The following is a 21,901-nucleotide window of genomic DNA, read 5'->3' as shown; positions in this document are numbered from 1 at the left end:
GGTCCAAGGCTAAAAATTTGCACCTCCTTAATACATGTCCTAACATGCAAATTTACTGGTCGGGTATTTGGCCTAGAATTCAATCTATAATGCATATGAACAATAAGTTACCTCTGTCTTTTAAATCATACTGCATTCCTCAAACCCAGATAGCTTGTTACCATCATCATTCAAAAATTTTTTTGCTTTTATGATCGCGTTGGCTATTCATCATATTATCTGTAATTGGAAAGATAATTCTAAGCTTAACTTTCATGAATGGTGGAATCACCTCTGTGTCATCAGGAAATATGAAGAAATAATAGTGTTCAAGCAAAATAATAGTTTACTGGGATTTGGGCCCCTCTAGATGAGTTTTGTAAGGATTTAAATGATAACCTCATATGACTATTATATATGACTTGAGCAGGCAGCTTATTCAATTGTATTATTGTATTGTTTTATTTGTACATTTTGTATTTAAAAAATTTAATAAAATGTTGTTACAAAAACAAAAAAAAAAGAAAAAAAAAATTGTCACCTTCAATCCAGTTTACAGTGACACAGTAAAACTTTAGCCAAATTCACTTATGTTTTAGGAGCAGATTTGCTAAAATTAGCTCAACGCTCCAAGGGTTTAGAAAAGTTCTGTCACCTTCAATCAAAAAATATAAAGGTTAAGAAAAAAAAAAAAACAACCAACCCAGTCAGGAAGACTTTTAAACTTAGCCTGGCAGTGAATGTGTCTTTCAGACAAATACCTCATATAAAATATTTTAAATGAGGCGTCTCAGTAAGAACTGCTGTCAAGACTGTCACAGAGAAAATTGCTGTCACCACAGTTATAACACTCGCAGCTTTATTTCTCTAATGTGACTGGAAGGGAAAATCCAGAAATAAAAATCACAATCACTTCTCCCACTTTAAAAAAAGTGACTCACAGAACAGACCATCAGTATCAATTTCCTTGGTATCAAAACTTCCTTGAAGAAGCTTTAACAATAAACTTCACTGGACTTTTAAAGTACCAGCCATAAAAAAAAAAAAAAATAAAAATCAGACCAAAGTTATACAAGTACACCTCTATGGTCAAAAACACCGCCGACCCTTTAAAATTAACTACCAAACACTCGTTTCAAACCTTTACCCTAAAAAAAAAAAAACAAAAATAAAAACTCCACACAAGGTCAGAGGGCAACATACAGCTGTCCTCTCTCAAAGTTTCCTCCCAACTGTCAAAAATAACAGTTTAGAACTTTGACAGCTGATTTCTGAACAAGGACCCACGAGCTCTGTGCAAACTGCAAACATCAAACCTAAAAACCAACCTTTGATTAAAATAAACTAAAACCACCATTTTCCTACCTTAAAGAAGGCTTATGTGTTCTTTTTCCTTAATTCTGTAAATCCTTGTTATCCGGGCATGAGAAAGGGACCTCCAAGAACTGGCTGCCTGGCTCTGCTCCACCAGCTGTTACCCTGGCAGCACAGGATGCTGTCTTCAGCTTGAACGCCATCACTCCCGGTGCAGACTCTTCAAAAAAATAACAAAAAAACATGTGCCCCAAAATCTTCAGAGAGCTCTCTGGAGCTTTCCTCACATATACTGGCCCTCTTCTGCGGCTCTCCGCCGCACCCAGAACCCAAAAATAAACTTTTCTCTTCAGGCTGATATGGTCCAGCTGGCACCTCCTCCACACATGCGCTTGACAACATGCGACTGCATGCTGACCCCATGTGCATACACGGCAGTCTCCGAGCTAGCCCGATATTGCCGGCACTTGATCCATGCTACCCAACAGCCCCAAATCATCTGGCGGCCCAACTAGGTCACCAAACAGGCCTCCTGGGCTCCAATTTCTCCTCCTTCTTCGGGCTGAGATCGACCCAATGCGCTCATGGTCGCAGGCTGATGATGTCATCAGTATGCACCATAACCGCCAGAAGCCCCGATGGCAACAACAAGTGCGTCAGCCAGAAACTCCCTCCATCCAGCCACCGTGACTTGACAGCCCTGCTCCAGGCGACACCCCGCATGGCCGCGCACCTTCCAGCAACAGCCCTGACTTCACAGCCGTGCAAAACCATGGCCCATCTTTACGGCAGTACACAGCATGGGCCCAACATGCCCCTACATCCACCCAGGGACCACTCATGTAAACATATTTTTTTTAACCTTTGTTACAATAAGAATAGCCATACTGGGGCAGACCAAAGGTCCATTAAGCCCAGTATCCTGTTTCCAACAGTGGCCAACCCAGGTCCCAAGTACCTAGCTAGATCCCAAGTAGTATAACAGATTTTATGATGCTTATCCTAGCAATAAGCTGTTGAATTCCTTAAGCCATCTTAATAATGGCCTATGGTCTTATTTTAGGAAATTATCCAAGCCTTTTTTAAACCCCACTAAGCTAGCTGATTTCACCACATTCTCCAGCACAAATTCCAGAGTTTAATTACACATTGTGTGAAGAAATAATTTTCTCTGGTTTGCTTTAAGTCTACTACTTAGTAGCTTCATCGCATGCCCCCTAGTCCTAGTATTTTTGGAAAGAGTGAACAAGCGATTCACATCTACCCTTTCCACTCCTCTCCGTATTTTATAAACCTCTTATCACATCCCCCCTGAGCCGTCTCTTCTCCAAGATGAAGAGAATCCTAGCCGCTTTAGCCTTTCCTCGTAGGGAAGTCATTCCGATCCTATTATAAATTTTCATCGCCCTTTTCTCACATAAACAGGAAGATGGTACATTCTTTGGGATGACAGGAAGTAAAGCACAGTTACTTACCGTAACAGGTGTTATCCAGGGACAGCAGGCAGATATTCTTTACGCATGGGTGACGTCACCGACGGAGCCCTCGGTACGGACCTTTTTAACTAGAAGTTTCTAGTTGGCCGCACCGCGCGTGCGCGAGTGCCTTCCCGCCCGACGGAGGAGTGCGTGGTCCCCAGTTAGGATAAGCCAGCTAAGAAGCCAACCCGGGGAGGTGGGTGGGACGTAAGAATATCTGCATGCTGTCCCTGGATAACACCTGTTACGGTAAGTAACTGTGCTTTATCCCAGGACAAGCAGGCAGCATATTCTTTACGCATGGGTGACCTCCAAGCTAACAAAGAGGGAGGAGGGATGGTTGGCCATTAGGAAAATAAATTCTGAAGTACAGATTGGCCGAAGTGCCCATCCCGTCTGGAGAAAGCATCCAGACAGTAGTGAGTAGTGAATGTGTGAACTGAGGACCAGGTGGCCGCCTTGCAGATTTCCTCAATGGGTGTGGAACGGAGGAAAGCAACAGAAGCGGCCATAGCTCTCACCCTGTGGGCAGTGACAGCACCGTCCAGTGACAGACCGGCCCGAGCATAACAGAACACGATGCAAGCTGCAAGCCAGTTGGATAGCGTCCGTTTAGAGACCGGTCGACCCAGACGATTAGGGTCGAAGGTCAGGAAGAGCTGAGGGGACAAGCGGTGAGCCCTTGTACGATCAAGATAGTAAGCCAGGGCACGCTTGCAATCAAGAGTGTGCAATGCCTGTTCCCCAGGATGTGAATGAGGTTTTGGGGAAAAAACAGGCAACACAATAGACTGGTTGAGGTGAAAAGCCGAGACTACCTTGGGAAGGAACTTAGGATGGGTACGCAGAACCACCTTGTCATGGTGAAAAACAGTGAACGGTGGGTCTGCGACCAGTGCATGCAGCTCACTAACCCTCCTGGCAGAGGTGATGGCAATGAGGAAAAGCACCTTCCATGTCAGAAGTTTGAGCGAAGTTGAGGCAAGAGGCTCAAAAGGAGGTTTCATGAAGGCTGATAAAACCACATTTAGGTCCCAGACGACCGGAGGAGGCTTCAGAGGTGGTTTGACATTGAAGAGGCCCCTCATAAAGCGGGAAACCAGAGGATGAGCCGTGAGAGGTTTCCCTAGGATAGGCTCATGAAATGCCGTGATGGCACTGAGATGGACTCTGATAGAGGTAGACTTGAGGCCTGCGTTGGACAGGGAGAGCAAGTAGTCCAGAACAGTTTCCACCGCTAAAGAGGTGGGGTTGTGATGATGACGGAGGCACCAAGAGGAGAACCTGGTCCACTTCTGATGGTAACATTGGAGTGTGGCCAGTTTCCTGGAGGCGTCCAAAATGAGACGGACAGGCTGAGACAGATTTCCTGGAGAGGTCAGCCCGAGAGAAACCAAGCTGTCAGGTGGAGCGAAGACAGATTGGGATGCAGTAGAGACTGACGCTGTTGCGTAAGTAGAGTAGGAAACACAGGAAGAGGAATGGGATCCCTGACGATGAGCTGAAGCAGGAGAGGAAACCAGTGTTGGCGAGGCCACCGAGGAGCGATGAGAATCATGGTGGCCCTGTCCCTGCGGAGTTTGGATAAAGTCCGCAACATCAGAGGTAGTGGAGGAAAGGCATAGAGGAACCGATCCGTCCAGTTGAGCAGGAATGCATCCGGGGCCAGACGGTGAGGAGAGAAGAGTCTGGAGCAGAACTGGGGCAGCTGATAGTTGTGAGGAGCTGCAAAGAGGTCCACCTGCGGAGTGCCCCAGCGAGCAAAGATGGAGTGGAGCGTGGGAGGGTCCAAAGTCCACTCGTGAGGTTGAAGGATGCGGCTGAGATTGTCGGACAGGGAGTTCTGTTCGCCCTGGATATAGACAGCCTTGAGGAAGAGACTGCGGGCCGTGGCCCAGGTCCAAATGCGGAGAGCCTCCTGACAAAGGAGGCGAGACCCGGTGCCGCCCTGTTTGTTTATGTAGTACATGGCGACTTGGTTGTCTGTGCATAGGAGAAGAACCTGAGGGCAGAGAAGGTGCTGGAAGGCCTTGAGAGCGTAGAACATAGCTCTCAGTTCGAGGAAATTGATGTGATGTCGACGCTCCTGTGGGGTCCAAAGACCTTGGGTGCGTAGATCTCCTAGGTGGGCTCCCCATGCATAAGGGGAGGCATCCGTGGTGATGATCATGGAATGGGGGGTCAGATGAAAGAGAAGACCCCTGGAAAGATTTGAGGAGTTCAACCACCATTGTAGAGATCGCTGAAGAGACGATGTTACAGAGATGGGATGAGAAAGAAGATTCGAGGTCTGTGACCACTGGTTGGCTAGAGTCCATTGGGGTGTCCTGAGGTGGAGTCGTGCCAGGGGAAGCACATGCACCGTCGAGGCCATGTGGCCCAGGAGGACCATCATCTGTCTGGCAGAAATGGAGTGATGAAGGAGCACCTGACGACAAAGGTGGAGCAGAGTCCGTTGACGATCGGAGGGGAGGAACGCCCTCATCAGTGTGGTGTCGAGAACTGCTCCAATGAACTGAAGGCGCTGTGTGGGAAGCAGATGCGACTTGGGGTAGTTGATCTCGAACCCCAGAAGATGAAGGAGAGAGATGGTATGATGAGTGGCTTGTAGCACAAGTGGAGACGTAGGTGCTTTCACTAACCAATCGTCCAAGTAGGGGAACACCTGGAGGTTGTGAGACCTGAGGAAGGCCGCCACCACAATGAGGCATTTGGTGAACACCCTGGGTGAGGAAGCGAGGCCAAAAGGCAGCACTTTGTACTGATAATGGCGATGGTGCACCTGGAATCGCAGGTAGCGACGTGAAGTTGGATGGATTGGACTGTGAGTGTAGGCCTCTTTGAGGTCCAGGGAACATAGCCAGTCGTGTTGAGAGAGAAGAGGGTAAAGCGTGGCCAGGGAGAGCATTCTGAATTTCTCAGGAGGAGGGGGGTTTGAGTTGAATGAGAAGCAGACTCTACGGGAGGATTGTCTGGTGGAAGAGTCTGGAAGTTGAGAGAGTAGCTGTGGCGGATGATGTTGAGAACCCACTGGTCCGATGTGATGACCTCCCAACGGCTGAGGAAAATGTGGAGCCTGCCTCCGATTGGCTGTGGAAGAGGCAATGAGGGTGGATGACTGGCTAAGCCCTGGAGAGAGGAGTCAAAAGGGCTGAGATGGTTTGGCAGGAGGAAGAGGCTTGGCAGGTTGATTTGACTGGGTACGAGCCTGGTTGTGCTGGTGCTGGCGTGCTCGCCTAGGTTGCTGTGAAGGTGGATTGAGCGGCCTAGCAGAAAACCTGCGCTGATATGAGGTCTGTGGTCTGTAAGGGCGAGCAGGTGGAGCCTTTTTCTTAGGCTTTATGAGAGTGTCCCATCTGGTCTCATGGGCTGAGAGTTTCTGCGTGGTGGTATCCAGGGACTCTCCGAATAACTCATCCCCAAGACATGGGGCGTTGGCAAGTCGGTCTTGATGGTTGACATCTAAATCAGAGACCCTGAGCCAGGCCAGGCGGCGCATAGCTACAGCGATGGCAGATGCACGGGAGGTGAGCTCAAAAGAGTCATAGATAGAGCGCAACATGAATTTTCTTAGTTGGAGCAGGCTGGAGATCTGCTGCTGAAATAGAGGAACTTTGTGTTCTGGCAGGTACTTCTGCATGGCGGAGAGTTGCATGACCAGATGTTTCAGGTAGAATGAGAAATGGAATGAGTAGTTGTTAGCTCTGTTGGCAAGCATGGCATTCTGATAGTCGCTTGCCAAACTTGTCCATTGTTTTGCCCTCTCTGCCAGGAGGGGTGGAGGCATAAACACTAGAGCCCTGAGTCTTTTTTAAAGTGGACTCCACCAGGAGAGACTCATGAGGCAGTTGGGGGTTTATCAAATCCTGGGATTGGTATAACCCTATAGAGGCTGTCCAGTTTACGGGGGGCCCCAGGGACAGTCAGCGGGTTCTCCCAATTTTTATAAAAAGTTTCCCGCAGGATATCATGCACGGGCAACTTTAGGAACTCTTTGGGAGGTTGATCGAAATCCAATGCCTCCAGGAAAGCTTGTGACTTCTTAGAGTCAGATTCCAGAGGCAAAGATAAGGCCCCCGACAACTCCCTGAGGAATTTAGAGAAGGAAGATTGTTCAGGTTTAGATGTGGTATCGGGGGCCGAAGGCTCTTCGTCCGACGACGATGCATCCTCCTCGGTACCGGGAGGGGATTCTTCCCATAGGTCCGGGTCTCTGACATCGGTGTGTGCGTGTCGAGAGACCGGAGTGGAAGGCTCGGTATGGTGAGTTTTAGACAAAGACTTGCCTGAGCGTACCGAGACGTTACCGGGGGATGAAGACCTGTGTCTGTCTCGGTCCCGGGAAGAACGGTGCCGGTCAGGGTCGCGGGAAGACCGGTGCCCTGCTCGGTCCCGAGGAGGATCGGTCGTCGTCAAGGTGATAGTCTCGGCATGGGTATGGAGATGTGGTGCCGAGAGAATAGGCATGGAGGAGTCCATAGGTACCGATGGAGTGGATACCGGTTGGACGGTGCGGGGCTCGGGCCGGTCTGGTACCGAAAGCAGCGGTGCCAAGATAGAGGGTAAGAGCTGCTTAAGTTGCTGTTGGAGTTGTTCCTGCAACTTATCCTGGAGGATGGCCGCAATGCGGTCATCCAGGGGAGGCACCGGAACCACTTTTTTCTTCTTTGGTTCCATGGGTGCCGCTCTACGCTCCGGCGATGAGGAGGCCGATGACGAGGCACTCACCGATATCGGAGCGTAGCGTTTTTTGGGGCGGCGTGGAGCCGAAAGGACTGGTGTCGCCACCGAGGTGGGAGGGCGCTCAAGGGTGGAAGGCTTCTTAGCCGGCTTACCTGGCGCCGGGGGCGCCGAAGTCGTTTCAGGCGTCGTCGAAGTGGTCGGTGCCGATTTCGACGGTGCCGCAGGTGAAGAGGTCGAATCCATAGTCGGGCCGGTGCCGAAAAGTAGATTTTGTTGGATTTGACGATTCTTCAAAGTGCGTTTCTTAAGAGTGGCACAGCGGGTGCAGGAGTCCGCCCGATGCTCCGGTCCCAAGCACTGTAAGCACCAATTGTGTGGGTCAGTGAGGGAGATCGGGCGTGCACACCGCTGGCACTTCTTAAAACCGGGCTGCGGGGGCATGAATGGGAAGACGGCCTCCGCAAAATCGAACCCCCGAGGCCTGGATCGTGACAACAGGCCCCGCCGGGGCAGGAACGAAAAAATAAAGCAAAAAAGAAAAGTTTTTTTTTTTTTTTTTTTTTTTGAACAGAAAGAAAAAAGCACCCGAAGGTGAATAAAACGAAAAATTAACGCGAGCGGGAAGGCAAAAAGAGAATTTCAACGGAGTTGAAAAATACACGTCTTCTTCGCTCCGCGGAAACGAAGAAACTGGGGACCACGCACTCCTCCGTCGGGTGGGAAGGCACTCGCGCACGCGCGGTGCGGCCAACTAGAAACTTCTAGTTAAAAAGGTCCGTACCGAGGGCTCCGTCGGTGACGTCACCCATGCGTAAAGAATATGCTGCCTGCTTGTCCTGGGATAATCTACTCTACCTGGGATTCAGTAGCCATTAGAAAAGCTGTTCTGATCTAGCAAGCCCAATTCATCAGATCTGTGATCCGAGGACTGTAAGAGGACCCCTGATCTAAACAGAAGCCTAGAAAAACTATACTTAGCCAGTCAGGATTTCAGGATATTACATTACATTACATTAGTGATTTCTATTCCGCCTGTGCCTTGCGGTTCTAGGCGGATTACAATTTAGAAGATATCTGGACATTTCCAGTAGAATTGCACAACAAGGAAGTGAATATATTACAGTTTACCGTATAGAATAGAGATACATAACAGGTTACAGAAGATGGTTACATAGAGAAGATTAGCTTGATGTTTTGATTTGGTATTTCCGAGGGTATAATCTTGAGGTAATGTTATGGAGGATACCCACAGTGAATACGTATATGCAACATTTGCATACACCACCTACCTCCATTGTATGTAAATCTCTCTCATTCATGTTCCTTGTGGGTATCGTGACAACGGATGAGTTCCACATAAAGCACGTGAAATGGGCTGAGTTTGCAAAGGATTTGGAGGTTGAACTACAGACATGTTTACCTTCTTTACGTCCTTCAAGTCTGATAGTTGATCCGTGCTCTCTCTCTATAATGGAACAGTTAGGTGAGGGAGTTGTGTCTTCACTGACAGTTATAAAAATAAAAATAAAAAAAATCAATCTTTCGAACCAGTATTATGCCTGATGTAGTCAAAACAGCTACAGTTAAGCCATTATTGAAGAAGGATAATTTAGTTGTGTCCATTTTGGGGATTATAGACCAATTGCGGTGCTGCATTTTGTGGGGAAAATAATTGAAAAAAGTGGTCCAGAAACAAATGCAGGATTTCGCGGAGCAAGAGAACTTACTAGACTGTTAGCAGTATGGTTTTAGAACCAGACATAGTATTGAATCTTTGACGGTTTCCATAATGGACAAGTTGAGAAGAGAAATTGATAAAAATAAACCTTTTATTGGATGTGTCACCTGCTTTTGATATGGTTGATACTAAGGTTTTATTTCACACTTTGTCTAATATGGGGCTAGGAAGTTCTGTGGATTGGTTTGTTTCCTACTTTCAAGATAGATCTATGCAAGTGAAAAGCCGACTATAGATAGGGGGTGCCACAAGGTTCTGCGCAGTCTGCGCTTTTATTCAATCTATCTGGCATCGTTGGGTAATGTATTAGTCGTCATCTGTATGCAGATGGTGTACAATCTTTCTTTCCTCTGTCAGATTGGCAAAGTGAGCTGAAGGATAAATTGACATTATATTTGCGATTTGGTTGATGCTTCACTATATGCTTGTCATATAGTTGTCATATAGTTGCAATATAGTTTTGAATCTTGCAAAAAAATGGAGTTCATGTTGATAGGAAGAGTTGAATATCCATTATGGCCAGAAGTTGAGTTATGGTACAAAAGAAAATTAAAGGTTTTATGCATTTGGATAGATTCTCTTTTATCAATTAAGGATCAGGCTTTATCTGTCATTAAATCTGTTTTCTTTCAGATGCGGCTTTTTACTACTACTGCTACTATTAATTATTTCTATAGCGCTACCAGACACACACAGTGCTGTACAAAGTCACAAAGAGTAAGAAAACAGTCCCTGCTCGAAAGAGCTTACAGCAGACTTAATCCCCTCATTGCCCCAGGTACACTAGATAGAGTTTGAGCCCACCAGGACAGATAGGGAAATATGATAAAGTACCTGAATGTAAACCACTTAGGATATAAGTGGTATATAAATAAAATAAATATAAAACCAATGCTGCCCCCATATGATTTTCATCTGGTAGTTCAGAGTGATGTATTGCAAAGGTTGGATTATTATAATGCACTATACCCCCCCACACCCTTTTTTGTACTAAACCGTACAGGGAGCCACGCTGAATGCTCCCGATGCTCATAGAGTTCCTATGAGCGTCGGGAGCAGCGCGGAACATTCAGCGCAGCTCCCTGCACTAATAACTGCTATCGCGGTTTAGTAAAAAAAGGGGTAAATTTGGGTGTCATCATCCAAATATAGATTTTTACAAGTGGTTCAGAATGCTACAGCACGCTTTAATCTTTGGCGGCAGTCAATTTGAGCAGCCGATACCTTTAGTACGAAAATTGCATTGGCTACCTTTTAAATCTCGAGTAGTTTTTAAGGTATTAGTATTGATTTTTCACGCAATTAACCAAGGAATACCATGTTATCTTTCAGGTTGGGCAGACTGTATGGACCATTCGGGTCTTTATCTGCCGTCATCTACTATGTTACTATGCTACGACATCAGTCCTGTTGGTCCTTAAAACTGGAGAACACGATGCATTTATCTGTTGACGAGTTACAGTCATATGAAAAAAAATAAGGGACCCCCCATGAAATTTTCAGTGCTTTCTTAAGAAATGTTCACATATCGATGTCAAATCTTTTTTTTTATTTACCTCTGGAAAAGAAAGTGATGTAATTGCAGGTAAACAACAAAAATGTTCCTCGATTTACTCATGAAACAAAAGATATCCAGTATTCTAACTGAGGAATAAATTAGGACACCCTACATCAGCGGTCTCAAACTCAAACCCTTTGCAGGGCCACATTTGTATTTGTAGGGCCGCAGAAAAAAATAGTTACTGTCTTATTAAAAAATGACAACTTTGCATGAGGTAAAACTCGTTATGGTAACTATAACGAGTTTTACCTCATGCGAAGTTGTCATATAGTTTATAAATCTTTCCTTAATTGCTTCTGATAATTTCAGCTACACAGAAAGAGCTAGGGGCGCTTTTACTAAACTGAAGTGCTAATGCGCACTTACCACAGAGTAAAATGGTCTACCGTGGGATGTGCTCAGGTGTCCTACAGTAAGTTTCACAGCTAAAAAAAAAATATTTGTTGGAAGGGGTGTGTCTAGCGCAGGAACATCCACTCTCTGCCCCAATTAGAAGGTGCGTCCACATTACCGTGCACTAACTGGTTAGATCAGGATCACCAAGTGAGCCCTTACCACCTATGAACTAGGTGTCGCTAAGGGCTCAAATCTTACAGTAATATTTTATTTTTAACAGCTCTGTGCAAATGGGAACATTAGCGCAGAGCCAGTAATTCAAAAGATGGAAAACCCCCCATTTTACTGCCGCAGTAATAAATGGCTTTAGTGCATAGGAAAACCCACGTAAAGATGCGTCAAAGCCACTTTTTACTGTATTTTAGTAAAAGACCCCTTAGTTTGCAAGCAGCCAATTGCCAGCAATGATCAGGGGATCTTGCAATCCCTTTCCTGAAGGAAGGCAAAGTCACTGAACCTGTTTTAATGGTGATGAATTCACGACAGTTCAGTGTCTTCTAACTGAAGCAAAATTAAACTCCTTTGCAGAACCTTAGCAGCAGAAATTAACACAAAAATAAAACTTAACAAGTCAAGATATACAGGAGGCAGAGGTTAGGGCTATATTTTGCTTAAAATTTTAATTGCATGACTAAAAGGTATTTCTCCCCCCCCCCCCCTCCTCGATAGCTCCTTGTGACTTTGGGCAAGTCACTTAACCCTTCGTTGCCTAGAGTCACAAGGAGGGAGGATAGAATATTTTTAATCAAGTGATGATTATTTTTAGGGCTGCATGTTGATTAAAGTTTGTAATCATAATTAAAGAATAAAAAGTGATCGAAAAGATAATATAAAAATTGCAAAATTAAAGAATCTTAAGACAGCATGCAGAATAGCTATAAACAACTACAGTGGTGCCTTGGATTACGAGCATAATCCATTCCAGGAGCATGATCGTAATCCAAAATACTCGTTTATCAAAGCGAGTTTCCCCATAAAAAATAATGGAAACTCGCTTTGATGCGTTCCCCCGCCATGAGAACCGGCATTGCTCCCCCCGAAGGTCCCCCCTTCGATCCGGCACCCTCCTGACACGATTGCCCCCCCCGACTGGGCACTCCCCCTCCGCCACAATCCAGCACCCTCCCCCCGCCACGATTGGGCAAACCCCCCCCCACGCCGTTTCTTACCCTCATCTGGGCACCGGCACGTCCTGTGCTTGATGCCGGTGCCTGAAAATCGGCTTCCTCTTCTGCTGAGCCTTAAGCATCTGAGCATGCTCAAGGCCCAGCAGAAGAGGAAGCCGATTTTCGGGCACCGGCATCAAGCACAGGATGTGCCGGTGTCCAGATGAGGGTAAAAAGAGGCAGGGGGGGGGTTGCCCAATCGTGTCCGGGGGGGGGGGTGCCGGATCGTGGCAGGGGGGGGTGCCCAATCGCGTCGGGGAGAGGGTGCCGGATCATGGGGGGAGGGTGCGCTCGTAAATCGAGCCTTGCAAAACACTCGCAAACTGGTGCACTCGTAAACCGAGGTACCACTGTATACAGTTTTCACAACCTATTTCCGAGAAGCAAGCCTACCCTACTTACCATCCACCACTGGTAGGTATCTGCGGGAATCCAATTGCTAGATTTGGTCAGCAAAGGTGACACCGACTGATTAAATCTCTTGTCAAACCACAAGGAAGTGTTCAGCTCAGACACACACCTGTTGCAGCTGCACGGCCGCCAGGTGGATTTGATCCACTTCTTCATCTGCTCCGAGATCCGACCAAAAACTTTTTCAGGGTGCCAGCGGACATCCCCCACATTCTGGGTGTAGTTCAGCACAAAGGGCATTACCGTGACGGCAAACAAAGAGAGCGCCAGGGTGAAGAACTTCAAGTTCCTGATCCTCAAAGCAATCATTTCGTCCAAGTTAAAAATCTTCAGCTTTGCACTTTCGGCCCCAGAAGTATTTCAGCTTTCGAGCAAGATAGGACGAGAAGGTAAAAAGGTTATTTGGTGCTGTAGGAGAGTAAGAAATCCGAGTATGCTTTCTTGCAAATGGAGGTTTATTCTAATCACGATACTACACCCTGAAAGATGCGTCGGGGAGCGGTTCCCGTTTGACATCTAGATTAAAAGGCTTCCAGGACTCCTTTCATTGGTGCTTGCTTTTTTTTTTTTTTAAACAGCTACTATCTTCTGTCAGCTTTATCAGCACTGCCAGGGACTTCTTTTCTCATCCAGACACTGGAAATTATCATCATCAGAAATGCCAACCTGAGCCACAAAAGAAACAAACAAAAAAAAAAAGGGCAAGAGAGATTTTAGTTTCTTTTCTGCAGAAGAAAACTTCTTCTTTTATATTTAAGCATCAGGATGCTCCAGCCACCTACACACAAAGGCAAAAGAAGTTAAGCCACAGTTAAGACCCTGTAAACAAGAACCCATCATCTCCGGGACTGAAGGCAGCCGAAAGGCTTTAATTCTACAGGGCAGTCGGCTTCCCCCTTAGCAAGATGAAAGCAGGCAGCTCTGCCGCAGACAACGGCGCTGGAACTATATAAAAAACTTTTCTCTCCTCCTCCCTAGGCCTGACTGGCACTTGCAGAGAAAGTGCTCCCCGAGTGCTTTTAATTAAGAGCTTGCAGCCACTCAGCTCTGAGTTGGTTCGTTTCCCAAGGCTGACCCTGCTGTTTACCTGCCAGGCTATTTCTAATTAGCGACAGCGGAACAGCAAAGCAGAGGGTAATGAGAGGAGAGAGAGAGAGAACCCGGCCTACAAATGCATCCCCACCATAACCATACAAACCAGGAGTAATAAAACAAAATTTCAGGACGTGTTGACCCCTCGGCATTGCCTCTTGCTTTGCAGTGCGCTTCTTATCAAGCACATCTGACCTTGTATATGCTCATGAGGCGTCACTGTGGTATCCTGCAAGTGCCTGGAATTGCTGTAGCTTTATTATAAGTACAGCTGTGTATTGTGAGGAGGCTTTCTCACCCCTTCAGGGACTGGGATACCTCCAGCAGCTGAAGACTTCTCACACAACCAAAGCAGGACTGGCCCAGACAGCAGTGGGACATTCACCTTGTAGAAACGTACACCTTCCAATGCAACAACTTAAGTTTGAGCTAGGCACAGAGAACCTGCACAGAACTATAAAAGATCTGGCTTAAATTTGGAACAAGTTGTTGATTTTTAAGACCTTGCAAGACAGAATTTCAAAAGTGACGGAAGGGAAAAGGGGGCAATGTCTGGAAAGCAGTATATACTAATGCTCGATGTATGGGAAACAAGATTGTGGATCTAGAAGCTGTGATAGAAGATGAGTGGGATACAGTGGTGATCACGGAGAACCATGACTGGGATGTATTTATAGCGGGCTATAATCTGTTCAGGAAAGACAGGGTAGGAAGGAAAAGGAGTGGGGAGTAGCATTATATGTTAAAGATCATATTAAAGTCACACAATTGCAGGATTTGCAGGGCAAGGAAGAGGCATTGTGGATCAATTTGGAAAGAGAGAATGGTGAATATATTTACATTGGTGTGATATACAGGCCTTCTTCAGACAGAAGTAGACAGAATTAATAGCAAACATTCAGAATATATCTAAAAAATGGGAAGTTTTTCTAATAAGTGAATTTAACATGGCAGATGTTGATTAGGGTATCCCTATTGCAGGGTCTTCTAGAAGTAGGGAGATCCTGAATTCTGTACAAAAAGAACTATCCCAGCAGTTGGTAATGGAACACACGCAAGATGGACTTAGTGCTTACAAACGGGAAAAGTGTTTCTGATGTTACAGTGTGTGATCATCTGGCATCCAGTGATCACACACCAACATCAGAAACACTTTCCGGCAAGGAATTGTCTGGATGGGAATGTCTAGAACAGTGGTCTCAAACTCAAACCCTTTATGGGGCCACATTTTGGATTTGTAGGTACTTGGAGGGCCGCAGAAAAAATAGTTAATGTCTTATTAAAGAAATGACAATTTTGCATGAAGTAAAACTCTTTATAGTTTATAAAACTTTCCTTTAACAGTTAAAAGGAAAGATATATAAACTATAAAGTGTTTTACCTTATGCAAAATTGTCATTTCTTTAATAAGACTAACTATTTTTCCTGAAGCCCTCACATTTAAAGTTTAATATCTTTCCTTTCTCAAAACTGACACATTTCAATAACTATATTGAAAATAAAATCATTTTCCCTACCTTTGTTGGCTGGTGACTTTATTTTTCTGTGCTTTTAACTATGTTTCCAGGGCCTTCTTGTCCTGTGACTGTTTTTCTCTTCGTCTTCACTTTCTGCCTTGCATCCATCTTTGGCATTAACTTAATATTCAATTTTTCTGCTTTCTTTTCAAAATCTACGTTTCCATGTCTTACCTTCCTATCTCTCTCGTCTTCCGTTCTATTTCCATGGTCTGACATCTCTTTCTTTCCTTTCTCTCCCTCCCTCCTTCCTTCCCCTGGTCTGGCATCTGTCTCCTTCCTTCCCCCCATGCCCCATGGCATCTCTCCCTCCCCCTCTATGGTCTGATAACTCCTTTCCTTTCCTCCCTCCCATGAACTGGCATCTCTTGTTCCTCTCCTCTCCCTTGTCTTCCTTCCCTCTCTTTCCCCAATTGGGTGCAGCAGCAACAGAAGCAGCATTTCCCTTCCCCCTTTCCTGTGCAGCAAAAGCATTTCTCTTCCCCTTTCCCTCCCCCTCCCTTTCCCTGTGCAGCAGCAGCAGCAGCATTTCCCCAGGGTCCTCCTTTCATATGCAGCAGAGCATTTCTCTTTCCCCGCCCCTTCCTTGTGGAGCAGCAGCGTGTCTGGCTGGCTCCCAGTCGATCGCTCTGTTCAAAGCTGCGGGTGGCGGCTCCTCGTGAGATCCGCGCCTGCGTCAGAAGCCTCTCTGATGTTGTGACGTCAGAGAGTGAGCAGTAGTGGATCGTGGCCAGTAGGGGTTGATGTCTATGGGACGGTAATGGAATGGACATCAAGACATGATAGTGCAGTATTTTTGTGGAATGTTTCTACAAAAGGGCCTGTTTTTCGTATGATTCTGGGTAACTCTAGTTAGATACAAGCTATGTGTTAGTTAAGGCCACACCCAAATAGAAGCGTATGAAAAACTGGTGAATAAAAATCTGATTACAGATGTAGCCAATGCCAGAAAAACACACTACAGATTAATATTAAGGGAACGCATAATAATATTCTTTGTATGTACTTTGCTATTAGGCTAGATCATGGAGGAAATCAGTATATACATGGACTCCATTTTGTTCTCTGTCTTTTCTGTATCTTCTGTGCCTTGGACTCCATTTTGTGTCAGTGACTTTCTGTCTCTGTAAAGTCTTTGTTCAAGTTTCCCACTTCTAGCAACGTGGTTCTAATTGATACCAGATGTGCCTTAGGCTGGCTAGGAAGAAGTATCCTAAACTAAGATATAACATGCATTAAATATGAATGAAATACGAGTTATGAATCAAGTTATGAATGTTTGGGGCCCCTGAATGTGTGGTATGAATGGATTTGTAGTATTTAAAATGCAAGGGTTTAAAAAAAAAACAAAGAACAACATCTGGAAATGGTTAAGTTAGAATCAGAGATCTGTAGCAGTCTAGCAGGGAAAGGGGGAAAACAGCCCCTCCTTTCCTCCAAGGCTGACCAATTTTCAGCACTGTTTGTAGGTGTAATATGAAACTTAGTTGTTTAACCCTTTCAGGACCAAGGGACATATTTGTCCCATAACTTTAAAATCCTATAAATTTTGATTGGGATAGTCTACAGTTCTAAATTTGATATGTACGGATTCCATATGATACTGCCTTTATGTAAACAAACTGGTTCCGACATTCATTCATTAGCGTCGTTGCCAGATTGACGAGAAGATTCACTTGCCACACTGTCCATAAGCCAGAAGTGTGATTTTTTAAATAAAAATAATGATATTTCACAAAAAAAATCAATTTTTTGGCATCTGCAAGCCCTTTTTAGCATAAAAATGTCGTCAAAACCACAAAAATTGGCCTACGATCCTTATGGTCCTGAAAGGGTTAAAGCAGGCTTAGAACATTTCAGCATCTTGCCTGACATATAGACAAATTGTCTGAAATAAGTTTTAAGAATGATAAAAGGAATATTGGATATGTTATAAAATGTTAATGTATATTCAGAAATGAATGTAAACAAAACAAATGTAATTTCTGAAACTTTTAAATGTAGAGGAATTTTCTTTGTTTAACTTTAAACACCACCTCTGTTAATTTTGATTGGTTGACAGCCAATGATGTCACACTGAGCCAAAGGTATATAAGGGGGGGCTTCGAAGTATAGAGCTGAGTTCGTTATCAGAAGGCCAGCATTTTGCCAACTATAATGATCTCCCACTAACGCAACTGTTAACGCAATTATGCTTTATTCTTTTGAGTTTCATAATGAAAAAATATAAACAATAACTAAATAAATAATTATATTTTGGTAAAACCTTGCGTTAGCGTCATTTTCCATGTTTTTGTTATTTTTCACACCTTGAGTGAAAGCTAGCAGCTTAATTTGCAACTTTAGCTTTATGAGTGCGCAGGCTTCCAATGCCCATGCTCAAGAGGCTTCCGATGCAGGAGTGGATAGCGCAAGGAGCCGCCACCCGCGGCTTTGAACGGATGGATCGACTGAGCCAGCCAGACACGCTGCTGCTCCACGAGGGAAGGGGGAAGAGAAATGCTAGTGTGGATGGCGCGATGAGACCCCGCCGGCCGCAGCTTTACAGTTGATCATCGCGTCCAGACTGCGGGCCGCAAAATAGCACCTGGAGAGCCACAAGCGGCCTGTGGGCCGCGTGTTTGAGACCGCTGGACTAGAAGGAGTGGAAATGCAGTGGGCAAAACTGAAAGGAGTAATTGTAAGGGCAACAAACCTTTTTGTGAAGCAAGTAAGTAAAAGTAAGAGGAAAAGAAGGCCGCTTTGGTTCTCAAAAGCAGCAGCTGAGAAAGTAAGGAGTAAGAGGTTAGCTTTCATATACTACAAAAGATCGCAGAAAGAGGAAGACAGGTAAAAATATCTGGAAAAGTTAAGATAGGCTGGTTATGTAGTCAGGAAAGCAAAGATGCAAATGGAAGATAAAATAGCTGAAACGGTTAAATGAGGAGACAAGACATTTTTTAGATACATCAGTGATAGGAAGAAGTGCAAAAGTGGCATTATGAGACTCAGAAGTAAAGGGAAGAAATACGTAGAAGTTGATAAAGAAAAAGGCTGAATTGCTTAACAACTATTTCTGTTTTGTGTTCACAGCTGAAGCACTGGGAGCAGGACCAGAGAAGACAAACGCAAATAGGGACAGATTTTCAGAGGGTTGTGCTCATGAGGAGCTAGCTAAAATAAAGGTAGTCAAAGCGATGGGTTGGATGGTGTACATCGGAGGATGCTGAAGGAACGTAGGGAAACACCGGTGGCTCTGCTGACTTTTCAACGAGTCTCTAGAGTCGGGAGTGGTACCAGAGGACAGGAGAAGGGCGGAAGTGGAAGTAAGGAAGAAGTAGAAAATTATAGGCCGGTAAGTCTGACTCCTGTGGTAATCATATTAATTGAATGCTTTTAAAACAGAGAATGGTAAAGTTTCTGGAATCGGTGGATTACAGGACCGGAGGCAACATGGATTTACTAAAGGTAGATCTTGTCGCACAAATCTGATCAATTTCTTTGACTGGGTGACCAGAGAATTGGCTAGAGGGAGTGTGCTAGATGTGGTGTATTTAGATTTTTAGCAAATCCTTGGACAGTGTTCCAAACAGACGTCTAATAAATAAACTGAGTGCCCTCAGGATGGGTCCCAAAGTGACAGAAGGGGTCAGGAACTGGTTGAGTGGAAGGTGACAGAGGGTAGTGGTCAATGGAGATCGCTCTGAGGAAAGGGATGTTACCAGTGGTGAGCCTCAAGGTTCTGTTCTTTAACATTTTTATAAACGATATTGCTGAAGGGCTGTCATGTTAAGATTTGCTCCTTTGCGGATGATACCAAAATCTGCAATAGAGTAGACACCCTGGAGGAAGAGATAGTGGTTACTGTGGATGAGCAGACTGGAAGGGCCATCTGACCTTTTTATGTGCCATAATTTTTCTAAGTTTCTAAGTGGTGTGGTAGCCATGTTAATTCAATTTTTAAGTTAATATATAGAAATAAAACTAATATGAAGTGATACCTTCAAAAGCTAATTTAAAAAATGCATTGTTAGGCCAAGAAAAGTACTTTTATTTTATGTCAGTATTTATATACTACTTATAGCCTATGTGGTTTACATTCAGGTACTTAAGCATTTTTCCTCTTTCTGTCCCGGTGGACTCACATATTCATAAAGACATCCTTCTTCAGCCTTTACTTCCCTTGCTATAGAGCAGTGTCTTGCAATCTTTCTCGAGCTGGGACACACTAAACCTAGTGTGCAACGTCGCCATGACAATGTCATGCACACGTGCGATGTCAGCTCATGCGCAAATGCCCTTCAAACGGGTCCTGCGCCGGCAATGGGGGGGGGGGTGTGTGTGCCTGCAAGGAAAAGTGCCATAGAGAAGGAGAGGCGCTGGCACCAGATGATTGCCAAGAGGCATGTCCTGTAGGCAGTCAGCTGGTGCCGGCGCCTCCCCTCCTCCCCGGTGTGCCACGGAACACCTGAAATCTCAGGAAGCACACAGTTTGCGATACACTGCTATAGAGCCAAAGCACATTCCATTTTCTTCCCTTCACTCCAAGTGTCCTCTGCCTGCTCAGCCCGTTCCATTGGCTCAAGCTCTTTCTTTGGATCAGCTGCATGATCTAAATGAGGGACCCCTGATGAAGGCATTTCTACATGCTGAAACATGGATCGTGTAGAGTCCTATTCATCTATTTGGTTTCCTAATTGGAGATCACCGTGAGGAAAGGAATGTTAGCAGTGGTGTGCCTCAAGGTTCTGTTCTTGGGCCTGTTCTTTTTAACATTTTTATAAACGATATTGCTGAAAGGTTGAAGGGCTGGATTTGCCTCTTTGCGGATGATACCAAAATCTGCAAGAGTAGACACGCCGGATGGTGAAGCTTGAAGAATGGTCTGAAATTTGGCAGCTAAAATTTAATGCTAAGAAATGCAAGGTCATGCACTTGGGCTGCAAAAACCTGAAGGAATGGTACAGTTTAGGGGGTGAAGAACTTATGTGCATGACAGAAGAGCAGGACTTAGGTACGACTGTATGTGATGATCTTAAGGTGGCCAAACAGGTTGAAAAGGTGACGGCGAAAGCTAGAAGGATGCTAGGTTGCATAGGGAGAGGTATGGCCAGTAGGAAAAAGGAGGTATTGATGCCCCTGTATAAGACTCTGGTGATTCCTCATTTAGAATATTGTGTACATATTTAAAGATCTATCTGTATACTTTGGAGGAAAGGCGGGAGATAATAATAATAATAATTTTATTTCTTATATACCGCTATACCCTAAGTTCGAAGTGGTTTACAGTGAAGTCGTGACTAGAGAGAGTACAGTGTTAACAGTAGGATACAGGATAATACAAAGTGAGCAGGTACTGGGGTGATTACAAAAGGTGCGAGATATCAACATGAGGAACAGTTACAGGATGTTTACAATGAGATACAGGGTACTGGGGAGTTTACAATAAGGTACAAGATATTAACAAGAGAACAGTTACAGGATGTTTACAATCAGATACAGGATGTTATACTAAGTTATAGGATGATACAATGCTGTTTACAGCTAGATATATATGATAAGCGTAAGAGAGGTACAGCATTAAGCGTTGGGGGAGGGGGAAAGGAAGGGGGAGAACTTTTGAGGTTTGTTTATAACTGGTAGGGGGAAAGTTTAGGTGGTGTTGAAGAGGCGGGTCTTCAGAGATTTTCTGAAGTCCGTGTATGACAGACACGTTTAAATACCTACATAATGTAAATGCGCATGAGTCGGGTCTCTTTCATTTGAAAGGAAACTCTGCAATGAGGGGTTATAAGATAAAGATGAAGAAATACTTTTTTATGGAAAGGGTGGTAGATGCGTGGAAGTGTCTCCTGGAAAAGGCAAGAGTTCTGTTTACGTTTTCCTGTATCTGCTTTAAACTGATATCAGGATTGTCTCCAACTTACCTTTTACCTCATTTTGAACTTTATAACCCGATAAGAAAAACTAGAAGATCTTATCCATTCACCTATCCCAAGATAAACAGTTGTATATACAAGACTTTTTTTTAGTTAAAACTTTAGCATTTCAAGCAAGTAAACTGCAATCTTGGTTTGGTAAATGAATTTACCAAGCCACGTCTTATTGTTCTTTTCGGAAACTAGTTAAAACTACTCTTTTTGGTAAATTCATTACTTAACTGATGTAGTTAAGATAATTCTTGTTTGGGGGCACTGATTGGATTTATTGACTGTATATATTCCGCTGATTGTCCAGCGGCTTCTTAATGTGAACTGTCTAGAACACTGTTCTTCAACCGTCGGTCTGCGGACCGGTATCGGTCCGCAGGAAATTTCTGCCGGTCTGCGCAGGGCCAGCAAGATTAAGGTGAGCATAGGTCTCGTTTTCAGACCTCCTGTCCTGTTGTCCCCACACACAGCTTCGGGACAGCGTCCTGAAGCTGTGCTCGGGACAACGGGACAGGCGATCATTTCCTGTCCCTACCTGTCGCGAAAAAAAAAAAAGCAGCCTCCCTCCTTCCTTTCCCCTGCTCTTACTGCTCTGCTGCTGCTGCTAAAGCTGACAGGAAGTCTTTTTTCCAACGTCAATTCTGACGTCTGAGAGGA

At 44.9% G+C, this 21,901-nt stretch overlaps 1 protein-coding gene across 3 annotated transcripts in view; it reads right to left on the bottom strand.

Annotated features, from left to right (window-relative positions):
- Positions 1 to 21,901, bottom strand: part of ST3GAL1 (ST3 beta-galactoside alpha-2,3-sialyltransferase 1) — a 213,290-nt gene that overhangs the window by 35,404 nt on the left and 155,985 nt on the right. For all 3 annotated transcript variants that reach the window (XM_033933301.1, XM_033933300.1, XM_033933302.1), the window contains one exon: positions 12,718 to 13,392. In XM_033933301.1, coding sequence (XP_033789192.1) covers positions 12,718 to 13,035 — 318 coding nt within the window. In that variant the 5' untranslated portion in view covers positions 13,036 to 13,392. The remainder of the gene's footprint in view (positions 1 to 12,717; positions 13,393 to 21,901) is intronic.

Source organism: Geotrypetes seraphini, chromosome 2 (assembly GCF_902459505.1).
Source record: "Geotrypetes seraphini chromosome 2, aGeoSer1.1, whole genome shotgun sequence".
In the NCBI taxonomy this organism is placed as follows: domain Eukaryota; kingdom Metazoa; phylum Chordata; class Amphibia; order Gymnophiona; family Dermophiidae; genus Geotrypetes; species Geotrypetes seraphini.
The sequence above is the reverse complement of the archived record's forward strand: the minus strand, read 5'-3'. Positions and strand labels throughout refer to the sequence as shown.